General features: G+C 40.4%; 1 protein-coding gene across 6 annotated transcripts in view; it reads right to left on the bottom strand.

Annotated features, from left to right (window-relative positions):
• The window catches only part of ATP6V0A1 (ATPase H+ transporting V0 subunit a1), a 54,086-nt gene that overhangs the window by 30,711 nt on the left and 10,517 nt on the right, over positions 1-12,858 (bottom strand). For 2 of the 6 annotated variants that reach the window (XM_057714238.1, XM_057714236.1), the window contains exons 3-8: positions 12,160-12,238; positions 10,883-10,980; positions 9,160-9,288; positions 2,688-2,791; positions 2,249-2,375; positions 24-106 (exon numbers count right to left, since the gene is read on the bottom strand). In XM_057714238.1, the coding sequence (XP_057570221.1) occupies positions 24-106; positions 2,249-2,375; positions 2,688-2,791; positions 9,160-9,288; positions 10,883-10,980; positions 12,160-12,238 (620 nt within the window). The remainder of the gene's footprint in view (positions 1-23; positions 107-2,248; positions 2,376-2,687; positions 2,792-9,159; positions 9,289-10,882; positions 10,981-12,159; positions 12,239-12,858) is intronic. The other 4 variants (XM_057714239.1, XM_057714237.1, XM_057714240.1 and 1 more) reach the window with 3 other exon arrangements.

The raw sequence follows: 12,858 nt of genomic DNA, 5'->3' as shown, positions 1-12,858 counted from the left end.
CGGGGGAGGCACGTTTCTCTTACCCTTCGCAGATTTTCTTGACTCTGTTTTTCAGCTGATCGCCTTGGAAGAAAATGATGAACACAGACTTGTGCACGTGGTCTCCCTAGGCCCCAAGCCCAAACCAAGAATTTAGACTCATAATCCAGGAGGAAACTTCTCAAGTAACTTACTTTCTTGGCGATATAGAAACGACTGGAGAGAAGTTCCTGGTGGTCCAGTGGTTAAGATGCCGTGCTCCCAACTGCAGGGGGCATGGGTTTGATCCCTGGTCAGGGAACTAAGATCCCACATGCCTCATGGCCAAAAAAATTAATAAAAGAAACAACTGGAATCCTTTAGAGGTATGGCAACTGTGTACTGTAACCATTATCCTAAATCTATTTCTTAAGCTCTACTATAAGAACATTTGCCCTGTAATCTCTGATTCACAAAAATCTTTCTGTACTCATTTATTTATTCATTTATTTTTTGGCTGTGCCATACGGCATGTGGAATCTCAGTTCCCTGACCAGGGATCAAACCAACGTCCCCTGCACTGGAAGCGTGGCGCTTTAACCACTGGACCGTCAAGGAAGCCCTGTACTTGTTTTTAAACTCAATGAGGAGCTTCACATTGATACAAAGATGATTCTCTTCTCAACAGAATTTAGCCCTATTTACTAATTCAACTTTAAACTGAATAAATCTTATATTGCCTAAATGATATAAGTACTGAGAAGAGGAAAGAGAAGGAAGCCATTCCTGCCTGTTCCCATGCTTAGAAACTCCAGATAAAGGGGACTGAATAGCTACAAGGAACTGAGTAGCTGGGAAAGAATGTTGATGTAGGATCTCATGATCTGTGCTAATTTAGACTTGAAGGGGCAGGGAGGAAGGCAATCCATTCCAAATATCAAGTTTACACACCTGAAGTATGAGGCAAAGGCTAGGGGGGAAGAGCAGGAAAATAAGCAATAGTGGGTATGAGCCAGGACTGCCTCTGGTTGCCTATATTTTCTCCTATTCCTATACAGGTTTTATAACAGGAAATCACACAAAACTTCAGAAGGATAAAGAGGGAAGAGGAGTGAAGGAGTGAAGAAAGAAAGGCTCAGGGTCTTAAACTCCTAAGTTCTCTAGGAATAAACTGGAGCACATTCTGCGTGCAGCTGCTCTGTTGTGAATACCCAGACCCCTCCCTTTACTTGATTTGTTGATAAAATAATGTTCCTGTTGCCCAGGAACTTGGCTGAATACTCCTGGGAATGGCTCCACACTAGGTGTGACTGCTGACTGCAATGTCTCCTCTGCCCAAGGACAGCCTTCAATAAGATACTGACACTGCTCCTCGGTGTAAGGAGACACTCACTGCAACCAAAGCGTCACCACACTCCCACTTGGTACCGAGGATAAGATCCATTTACCAGGATCATTTCTAGTTGCATGACCCACCCACTCTGAGAAGCCTCATAATTCAACCTCTCTTCTTAGGTAGAAAAAAGAATACTAATTGGAGAAACCCAAAAGATACTTGAGAACATAAAAACCAACTCCAGGCTTCTAAATAATACTAATACCAAAGTGAAGTAAATTTTTTGCAGAACATTTAATCTTCTTCGCTTGTCATCCCTGAAATTAGGACTCACCATACTAAAAGTAGGTTTCTGCTGAGAACTCTGTCCCACTATGTCAAATGCCACGATGCTAAGCTATTCCTACTTTCCAAAGCATTGGGTGGGGAAGATATTCCTATCCTGCACAATATGAATCTTTAAACTAAGTTCCTAAAACTCCCAACAAATAAGTAGACAAAAAACTTTATCAATTAAAGTTTCATCAGCTTATAAAGATCACAGTTTAGGAAATCTCTCTTCTTTTTACACATGGATGTTACCAAACTTGGAACCATATGTCTTGCTTTAAGTCAATTTTCATAGAAAGTTAATTTTCTTTTGGTCCCAGATAAGTAACAGAAAACGTATAAAGCTAAAGTTTAAAATAACTGGAAAAAACATACTTCCAATCAAAATAATACCTACACGGGTAAAGCTTGAAAATGTATACGTATATGTCATGTATACACTGTATGTACACACACGATGACAGTAAAGAGGAAAAGAGCAGTCCTTCAAATTCATAGATCAAAGCAAGAGTAAACGTAAGGGCTCCTCTGTGGGAGGGTCAGATTCAGGTGGCACCTGCTTCGTTACTGCTCTGAGCTCCCTTTACAAAACCTACTCCACGAGACGCAATTTCCTTGTCTTACAGTCACAGGATCCTCCAGGGGGTTCTCGATCTCAGCCTGACGCAGGAACACATTCCCCCGGCACACCCGCCAAAGCATGCGCTCAAAAGTAGGGATGCGCTCCCGGTTAATCACACCGGCCACGAAGCTGTGGGGAGAAGAGCTAGATTGGGAACTATTCCATGCCACAGGATGGGAGGAAAATGAGAGCAGCGGGCAAAGGTGCCAAACAGGAGGCTATACATTGCTATGTCAAAAGGGCTGCCAAAGTCTGATTCCTGGCTCAGCAGAGAGTTGACAGAAGGACTCAGGAGCCGAATCCAAAGCGACTTAGCAACACCTTGCAATGGGCTCAGAACAGGGCATCCTGGAAGCAAGCGAATGCCCAGCCTCACTGCTCTTTTGAAAAGCAAAAATGAACATGATCCCACTGAGTACGGAGGGTTGAAGTGGTACTCACCCAAGTCTTAAAGGTGTGCCTCTTCCCATCTCACTTGGCTCCAAGAGGGATGAGGATTCTTCCAACAGGTCTGGATCCGCCATCTGCTGATGATGCAATTCAGCCTGAATTCACAAATCAATTAATATCTAATGAAAATAGTTAGTGGCATGCAGGGAACGAGGAACCAGGAGATAAGTTCAGAAAATAAAGATGGAGAGAAAAAAAACACCAAAAGAGAAGACATACTCACAAAAAGAAGACAAGAAGAACAGGGGAAGAAAACAAAGGAAAGAAACAAGAGATAAAGGAAGCAGAATTGTCCCAGTAAAGCACCTGGGGAAATGGTTTTAGAAATAAGGAATAAAGAAAAAAACATTAAATGATGGTGACACCTGTATAAATCTGTTACTTGGTGGAAACCATTTTTTCTCTTATGTTTCCCTGAATGAGCCATGAAAGTACCAAGAAATACTTTTGCATATGGATAGAAGCTGAAGTGTTTCTTCCTTTTGAGCAAAAACAAGGTAACTCTGCAGATACATTCAATACCAACTTTCCAGGCAGCTACAAACTAGAATCTTCTCTATGTAAGAATGTAAAAGATAGAGACTTTCTTTCCAAGGAAGAAAGCAAGGTGTTGTCACTGTCTTGAACAGGAGAAAAATAAAAGGGGTATCTCCAGATTTCTTGGTTTTCCATGCTCTTAAAAATTCAGAATATGAGAACTTTCAGCACAAAAACTGTAAAAAATGTTAATCCAAACCACGGGATTTGAAGAGTATTTCCTTGTCCAAAAGGATAAGAAGCACAATAGCTGGGCAGGCATGAGCCTCCACTGCATCAATAAAGGGGAGGAAAGGTTAACATATCTGAATGTCCTAGTTTCTGACCAGGAATCTAGGAACATTAAAAAGTTCATGTAGGCTTACAGTTTAAGGATTCTTGAGAACATAGCTTAAGCCAACAATCTAAATCAAGTGAAGTGAAGAAAAAGTAACAGATAATAAGCCAACATAGAGCGTGTGGATGAATTTGATGGTTTACATTTAAAATGATTTCCACCATGACAGTTTATACAATATAACGAAGGAGGAACAGGATCCTCTCAGATGCAGGTCTACATTTCCCAGCCTTTCTCTACACAATACATCTCACTACCTTTCCTCTCTTTAGGAAGGAGAAGCTACCCTAAAAAATTAAGGCCATGGGACTTCCCTGGTGGCACAGTGGTTAAGAATCCACCTGCCAATGCAGGGGACACGGGTTTGATCCCGGGTCCCAGAAGATCCCACATGTCTCGAAGCAACTAAGTCAGTGCACCACAACTACTGAGCCTGCACTCTAGAGCCTGAGAGCCACAACTACTGAGTTCACGTGCCACAACTACTGAAGACCTCGTGCCTAGAGTCCATGCTCCACAACAAGAGAAGCCACCACACTGAGAAGCCAGTGCACCACAACTGAAGAACAGACCCCGCTCTCCACAACTAGAGAAAGCCTGCACGCAGAAACGAAGACCCAATGCAGCCAAAAACAAACAAATAAATAAATAAAATGAAGGCCAATTCACCTCTCCACCGCCTGATCTCCTGAACTTCAATATCCACACAGTACTTGTTCAACCAAAGACTAGAAGTGAGCCAGAATAATCTTCCTTTTCAAAAGCAAAACTAAACAAAAAGGAGAATTTTTCTCTATCATTTTCACTCCAAATTTCAATTTGATTCTATTCCTGTCAACCCCACTATCAAAAAAATGCCATGTGGGAACCCCTCTTGATAAAGTCTTAGGACCATAAATGTAAAGTCAAAGGGCAGGGGATGCGGAACTAAATATAAACCAATTGATAAGTCTGAAAGTCTAAATAAGTGAAAGCAATTGTTTGGGAGGTAAGTTCTAGAAGCAGGATCAACTCTCAACAACCAAAAAAAAAAAAAAAAATGGGAAGGATAAATAGTGGGTACACCAGAAGTGTAGAGAAATACTATCATGAGATTTGGAAAACTTTTAGATGAGATAACAGGGGCACAGGTTACCACTTGCTCTCAAATGGAAGCTTAGGGGACTTTTTTGGTTTCTACTTAAAATCAAATCAGCTGGGACCTCCCTGGTGGTCCAGTGGTTAAGAATCCATCTTCCAATGAAGGAGAAGTGGGTTTGATCCCTGGTCAGGGAACTAAGATCCCACATGCTGAGGGGCAACTAAGCCTGCATGCTGCAACTACTGAGCCCGTGCGCCACAACTAGAGAGAAGTCCACACGCTGCAATGAAGAGCCTGTGCGCAGCAACTAAGACCTGATGCAGCCAAATAATTAAATATTAAAAAAAAATCAAATCAGCTAACTATAAGCCACAGGCAATTTGTTTTGAAGATCCAGATGACTTCTGCACTTCAGCTTCCTCTTAGCACGCCCCTTGGCAAAAATCAGTGAAACTGACTACTACCCACAAGCCTCCTGTCTACTTCCCTGCATGGTTCACAAGACCTGGTTTACGTAAACCAGTGAAAACATATGTACCCTAAAGGGGAAAACTGATAGAACAGCAAATAGTGCTTAGCAACCACACTACTCCAAAGACTCTATCTAGAATTCTCTGGGAATAAAACAAAACCAAAACCCAGCAGAATTAAAATTAAAGAGAGATTTGTAATAATATTCTAATTAATAATTTCATAGTTAAGAATCCTAAGGCTTAGAGAGGAAAGTTAAAATTTTTCAAATGAAATAACTGTGCCTGATGAGAAACTAGGATGTCTAGAACCACTAACTGAGGGCCTTTAAAGCAATATCTAAAACCATGTCATCAAGTATCTAAATCTTAATTTGGGTTCTCTAATAAAAGCACTGCCAAGTTTCTTCTAAATTACTTGCTATGCCCTCTGATATACCCCTTCCCCCAGTCAAAATACTAAAACCATGCCTTGAAAAAGGAAGTAGTAGAACTTCAGTAGTTCTATTTCTACACTTCAGTACAAGCAGCACATCCAGTTCAAGCTACATTACCAAGAGCAAACACTTTTATTTCCATCTACACTGAGAAAGAAATTACATTTCATCACCTAAGTTATTCACTCAAACCCCAAAGGAGATGGCAGATGGGAAAGAAAAGAAAGCAGATGGATGGGAAACTCAGAAGGAAAGGAAGGCAGGGATCTGCATGCCATTAACCATTACTTTTCCAGTCTTCTTTATGCTCTCAAATATTATGGTGCTTATGGTAAAAGATGCAGAGAAATCTCTCCAGCTCTTACAGTTCTTCATAAGCAAGAAGACTGAGAAAAGGATAATTATCAACAAGTCATTTTAAATGCTCTGGATAAGAAACGGCTAAGTCAAATTTGTAATCATTGTAAATCATAAGAATATTCAATATATGTTTACTTCTCCCTTTCTACACACCTGGCCAATCATAACCCCTGTGCCTGGAGATGCAAAGAATCATTTTCTGATTTAGCCATTTTCTGCTACCTCATTATTGTAAATTATTGATCATATTCACCAAATTATATTAAAAAGAAGGGCTTAAAATTGGTAGTGTTTCAGGACATTTGCAAACATTATAATCTCAGGCATGGAAGAAAGTCTCATGAAAATTCTACATTTTTGAGATTTGAGGGTCCCAAGTTTCCTTCTCTTTTGTAGTATGTGAAGCGTGCACTCGCACGTGCAGACGCGCTCACCTCTGTGAGGCCTTGTCTCCTATCATGGCGGGGACACCTGAGACTGCTGTGTGGCCACAGCAGGGCAGGGGCTAGTGAAAGCGACCTGGCTGAGACTACAAGCTAATGGCAAGAGGTGGCAAGACACTGTGCACTAGGAGAGAAAAGGAGGAGTGGTTCTTGCAGAAGACTCCTCATACTGGAATGAGAGGGGCTGATGATGAAAGCAGCAGAACCACTCACAGTCAAGGCCTCATGCTCAAAAGTACTTTCAAAGATTAAAAAATGTTTTGCATGAGTAGGAGAGGTAAACAATGCAAAATGGATAGGGCGTGAAGGTCATGCCAGCCTTCTCAGGATGGGCATTTCATGTTTAGACCTATTAATCACAAAGAAAATTCCTAAACCCATAGCTACAATTTTAAAATGTGTTTTTGTTTTTTTTTTTTGGTGCACGGGCTTAGTTGCTCTGCAGCATGGAGCAGGGATCGAACCCGTGTCCTCTGCATTGGCATGCGGATTCTTAACCACTGCACCACCTAGGAAGCCCTTAAAATCTTATATCATCTTTCCAAGCGGTTCCTCTTTTTTTATTATAATTTTTGTTGGAGTACAGTTGATTTACAATGTTGTGTTAGTTTCTTCTCTACAGCAAAGTGTATCAGTTATACACATACATATATGCACTCTTTTTAAGATTCTTTTCCCGTATAGGTCATTAGAGTATTGAGAAGAGTTCCCGGTGCTGTACAGCAGGTTCTTATTAGTTATCTATTTTATATATCCTCTTCTTTTGTTTTTACTATTTTTTTTAATTATAAAATTAACAGTTTAAAAAACTATTTCCCTTAAGGGAATCCTTTTGTCAGTCTTTATTCAGAATTTCTCCCAAAATGAACTAGCCTAGGAAGCCTATCCCAATCCTTAAACTCAGGAGGTTATGAAAAACATTTTCATACATCTCAGCAACATCCCAGCAGTAAACTAAAGGCTATCTCAAAAGAGAAAAAAACAGGGGAGAGGGTAAAAGAATTCCCAAATAATGATAAAAGTAACTGAGCTTTGATCTTGAGGCCAGATTTACTTTGGATCTGTGGGCAGCAGCTTGGACATGTATAGAAAAGCACACATCTGTGAGCATAGGGAGGCACTGTGTTCAGGGATGTTTCCTGATATGACTAACTGACAAACTCCTTGAACACAGGGACCATGTCTTACCCATCTTATGCTTCACAAAGAGCAGATGCTCTTCAAATGCTCTGTGAATTAATGAGTATAAATACAATACTGTTTAGGCAGTGAGTATACTGGAATTTCAGATTATTTGTTCATCAGAACTACTGGGAATAAGTGGCCATGCCTGTTGCAAAAGACCTGAAACACTTGGAAAGAGCTAATCACATTGTCCCACACCCTTATGTGATGATATCGGGGAACTGGTGAAAGAAGTTACCATCAGTCTCAAAATTCTGAACTCAGCAAACTGAATATTCACACCAACCCTCTCCTGATATGCAGCCAGACCCTTACTCTCAGGACAACTGGGTAATTAAATTCCTAGGAGATTTTCCCCTTTCCCTGGCTCTGGCAGATCCTTTTAATTAGCATAGCTTCTCTGAGTCAAATCCTTAGTTACCGAGGAATGTAGCACATCTTCAGCTCACTTTCTCTAGCCCCATGGATCTCACATTAGCAAGCTTCAGAATCACCTTGAGAAAACAGACTGCTGGGCTGTGTGCCAACCTCAGAGTTTCTGATTGAATAAGTCTGGTGTGAGAACCGAAAATTTGCATTCTGACAAGTTCCCAGGTGAGGCTGATACTGCTGGTTGGCCAACCCCTGCTCCAGGCTCTAGAACTACGGAGAGTTATTCCTTCCTCAAAAGACAGAAATTAAAAGTAAAACTGAGGACATATCAGATGCTAACTAAAATGGGCCCTCTATTTTTTCAAAGCTTTGTTAATTTTTGTTGTTGTTAAGCAAAGGAAATGAAGAACTGATGGGAAGGCACACTGAACAGTGACTGGGAGAATCCCTGAAATGTCTGATGTTGCTAATGTGGTGGCAAAGACACCTATAAAAAAGAGAGTTACCCATATTTTCTCTGTGCCAGCAGAGAAAGCACATTCAGGCTGAAAGCCAAGACTCCTCCCCAGGTTTAATTAGGAGAAGGAAGCCTCCTGAAAGCCTTGCTCCAAATCCTTTCCATGGGGCCACCTCAACAAGCTGTTACCTGGCAACTTACATTTTTAACCCAGGAACTTAACATTTTTTCCCTAGAAGGTAATGAAGTTGAGCTTATATGAAAATCCAGGAATTTCAAACAGGCATCCTACCAAGTTTCCATATAAATAAAGAAAAGCTCTTAGAAAAATTGTGTGATGTGCTGTCTGGATGCTTAAAAATGTGCTCAAAGGTTGACAAGCAAACATAGAGGATAAAAATTAAAATTTAATGACAAAAGGTTTAGAGATTAAACCTTTGTTATAATTTCATGTATAACTGTTTCCTGTTGCTTCAGCTTGAAGCATATACTTACCTTAAAATGTAAAAATTTCATCTAACTATGTTTATACAACTACTTTAGGGTTCCTTTCCCCATCTTGAGATGAAAAATTGCTGAAAATGCAAAAATATACAAAACTATGGCTGGCTGTGTACTGCATGAAAAATGGAACATAATCTGACATTTCTTCAACTAAAACAGGGTGCAGAGATGGTACTGCTTTCAAACTAGCAAATTAAAATAATTACTGGAATAAAAATATGGCCCACTTGTGCTGGTGTAATATCAGCTGCTCAAATACTAAAAGAAACAATAGTCTGACCTCATCAAAAAACTGCTGAGTTTTGCGAAGTATAAATTTTAATTCAGTCAGTTCCAGGAAGTTTCTCTTCAGAGCTTCCTGGTTTGTGTTGATTTCCTTCAGTTCATTTTCAATCTTCTCAAAATTGGCCTACAGAAACAACAACGACAACAACAAAACAAACTATTAACTTAAAGGAAGCTCAAAATGCTTGCTCTGAAAAACATGAATTCATCCATCCCACAGAACACTTGCCATGCAGACGGTTCAAAGGTATCTCATATCTGCACAGCAAGTACAGTCGGCTCTTCATGTCCTTCGGTTCCATATCTGCAGATTCAACTAACCACGGTTCAAAAATATTTGTGGAAAAAACATTTTCCAGGAAGTTCCAAAAAGCAAAACTTGAATCTGCTGCCCATCAGCAATTATTTACCTAGCATCCACACTGTATTTACAACTACTTACATGACACTTACATTATATTAGGTACTATAAGCAATCCAGAGATGATTTGAAGTATTTGGGAGGGGACTTCCCTGGTGGTACAGTGGTTAAGAATTCGCCTGTCAATGCAGGGGACGAGGGTTCGATCCCTGGTCTGGGAAGATCTCACATGCCGAGGAGCAACGAAGCCTGTGTGCCACAACTACTGAGCTCACGTGCCACAACTACTGAAACCCACGTGCCTAGAGCCCCCTGCTCCACAGCAAGGGAAGCCACCACAGTGAGAAGCCGGAGCACCACAACAAAGAGTAGCCCCCTGCTCGCCTCAACTAGAGAAAGCCTGTGCACAGTAATGAAGACCTAATGCAGCCATAAATAAATAAATAAATAAATAAATAAATAAATAAAAATAAAGTATATGGGAGGATGTGCATAGGTTATATGCAAATACTACAAATATTTTATATAAGGGACTTGAGCATCAACAGATTTTGGTAACCAAGGGAAGGCCTGGAATCAATCCCCCTCAGATACTGAGGGACAACTGTGTTTGTTTGGGCTGCATTGGGTCTTCGTTGCTGCATGCGGGCTTTCTGGAGTTGTGGCGAGTTGGGGCTACTCTTCATTGTAGTGCGCCAGCTTCTCAGTGCAGTGGCTTCCCTTGTTGCAGAGCAGGGGCTCTAGGTGCACGGGCTTCAGTAGTTGAGGCATGCGTGCTCAGTAATTGTGGTGCAGGGGCTTAGTTGCACTGCAGCATGTGGGATCCTCCTGGACCAGGTATTGAACCTGTGTCCCCTGAATTGGCAGGAGGATTCTTAACCACTGCACCACCAGGGAAGTCCCTACTGTGTTTTTACCAGGGCAATTTTCTTTATGAAAATTTTTTTGCTTAAAATGGTCTTTGTCTATAGATTCTGTTGTACGCTTGGTTAAATTCCTCAGGGGACTTCGTATAGATAAAATTGTTATTGCAAAGTTATGAAAGGCTATACATTTAGTCTATGAGATTAATAAAATACTGGATAAATTAACATTAATCCAACAAAGTTTCAATAAGCCAATAAACATTTATTTAGTGGCATATGATAGTATCTGAGATACCACAGCATTTTTTATGCCATAAAAAAGGGAATTCATTTTAATCCCATCCACAAGAAACTTGCAATCAACAGACAATACTGTTTCAATCAACAAACAAGGACAGCAAGAATTATTCTACTCTCCAACTACTCAGAACAGTACTTTCTGCGTTTAAATAGAAAGAAACTTATCAGGCTTCCTCAGAAGAATTGCTTACCTCTAAGTCAATCATGTCCCGGGGGAAGGGCACCTCTGGGTTTTCACCAGTGTCCATAATTGGGATATTAGCTTTTCTTATCTCTTTCTCAACAAACCCTAGAATAACAGAATCAAAACTTTCATGTCCAGCTGCACATGTCTAGAATTGCCAATATTTGAGGAGAAAAATAAGACTCCAAACCTGGCTAAAAAGAGCTTCCTTCTAAGAAAGACACTTATACCTAAAAAACACAGACCACGTAAATCCTTTTTTCTCCATATTCCTCTTCCTCCTACTCCACGTTCTCTAAAGCATAGCTACCCCAAAGAGGCTTATCATCCCATTACTGTCTTCCTTCCCTCTTCTGATCTTAAAACTGGTCCTCATCTGGGTCAGCTCTCTACCCTGTGTGACTTCTACTATATGACAGTTCTAGTCACAGATATTGTTGTCAGAGGAGAGCTATAGTAGAGTGTGATTCAATACTATGTTTGAAACTTGGCACACTAGTGAGACAACTCTAGCCTACAAGGGTTTCATTAAATCTGAAAACAGTCAGGTCAGTTTTGACTTTAAAAATACAAAAAACAAAGCATAGAATAAGGAAGGACCCAAAACACCAGAAGACAAAAGTGTTTCAGGTGATAACTTCTCACTTATTTTTTAGCACGGGGACTAAATTCACCTAACAGCTAACTGAAAGCTGGCATAGTATAGTAGCAAGATCTTGTGTTTTGGAGACAGGCAACCTGGATTCAAACACTGATCCCTTCATAACTGCTTATGTTCTTGGGCAAGTCACTTAACCTCTCTGATCTTTGGTTTCCTCATTTACTGAATATGGGAACACCCATCTTGAAGGAATGTTGTGAGGAATGAACAAAATAAAGTATATAAACACCCTCTCCATAGGACCTTAATAAATGTTAGATTCTTCCCTCATAAATAGCTCAGATTAAAAGGTGGCTATGCTGATATCTAAAATTGATGGTGTTCTGGGTGGCACCTCTCAGAATTCTACAGTGGAGTAATGCCATAAAACCCTTCCCGTGAAAAAAAAAAAATCAGTATTTTCCAGCTTGCAGCCTTGGCATCTCAAACAAAGTTTCTATTAAGCACTCCCTAGCCCAAATACCACACATCTACTTGTACACAAGAAATGCATCTTCACATTAGATTGCAAGATTTTTCCTCTTCTTTTCCTCCTGTAGTATTTTCTTCCTTTATTAACAGTAATCTAACCTAAGACAAATGGCTCACTAGAGGAACATCATACAAGACCAAAATGCACATACGAAGCTTTCGATCCATTTCTTCACATCTTCTAACTTCATTCACAAATTTCCGCTGGAAAACGTTCACATCTGGATTTAACTGCAAAATGAGAACAGAATACCAAATATTCAAATACTACATTTCCTCTCTTTCATAAGCAACACATCCTGCAAAGTGAAAACCTAATTTTGTGTCAATGTATGATGCGATGCTAATAAAAACTTTCTACTGATCCACACAACCTGCTTTGGGACCAGTCACACCAACGAAAGGTAAAAGCCCCGCCCCCTCACTGCTGCAATATATTCCTGGAACGGAGGCGAAGTAGACAAAGCACAGTGGTACAAAATGTTCCTCCCAGGCTAAAAGTCTCAGCGGGCACAACCACCTCCCAAATCTAGGCAATGGATATAACAGGAGCTCTGCCTAGTTTTCCTTCTCTCCTTCTTCTCAGTCGGAAGAGACAGAAGGCAAACTTCTCTTGTTCTTTTGCCCCAGGGTCTTCACCTTCTAGGTGATAGGCTGGTTTATTCAACCATACATCAGAAGTAATTTTCAAAGCAATGTGACAGATATTCTGGGGACATACAAACAAGAATAAAACAAGTTCCTACTCATTAAGAAGCTTGCAGTCTAACAGAGAAGACAGATGAGTACAACCAATAAGAGAGCATGTGATAAATTCTATCAAAACAATACAAATAAAGAACTATAGTTAC

The sequence above is a fragment of the Hippopotamus amphibius genome, chromosome 17 (genome assembly GCF_030028045.1).
Source record: "Hippopotamus amphibius kiboko isolate mHipAmp2 chromosome 17, mHipAmp2.hap2, whole genome shotgun sequence".
Classification (NCBI taxonomy): domain Eukaryota; kingdom Metazoa; phylum Chordata; class Mammalia; order Artiodactyla; family Hippopotamidae; genus Hippopotamus; species Hippopotamus amphibius.
This window is presented reverse-complemented; position numbering and strand designations above follow the sequence as displayed.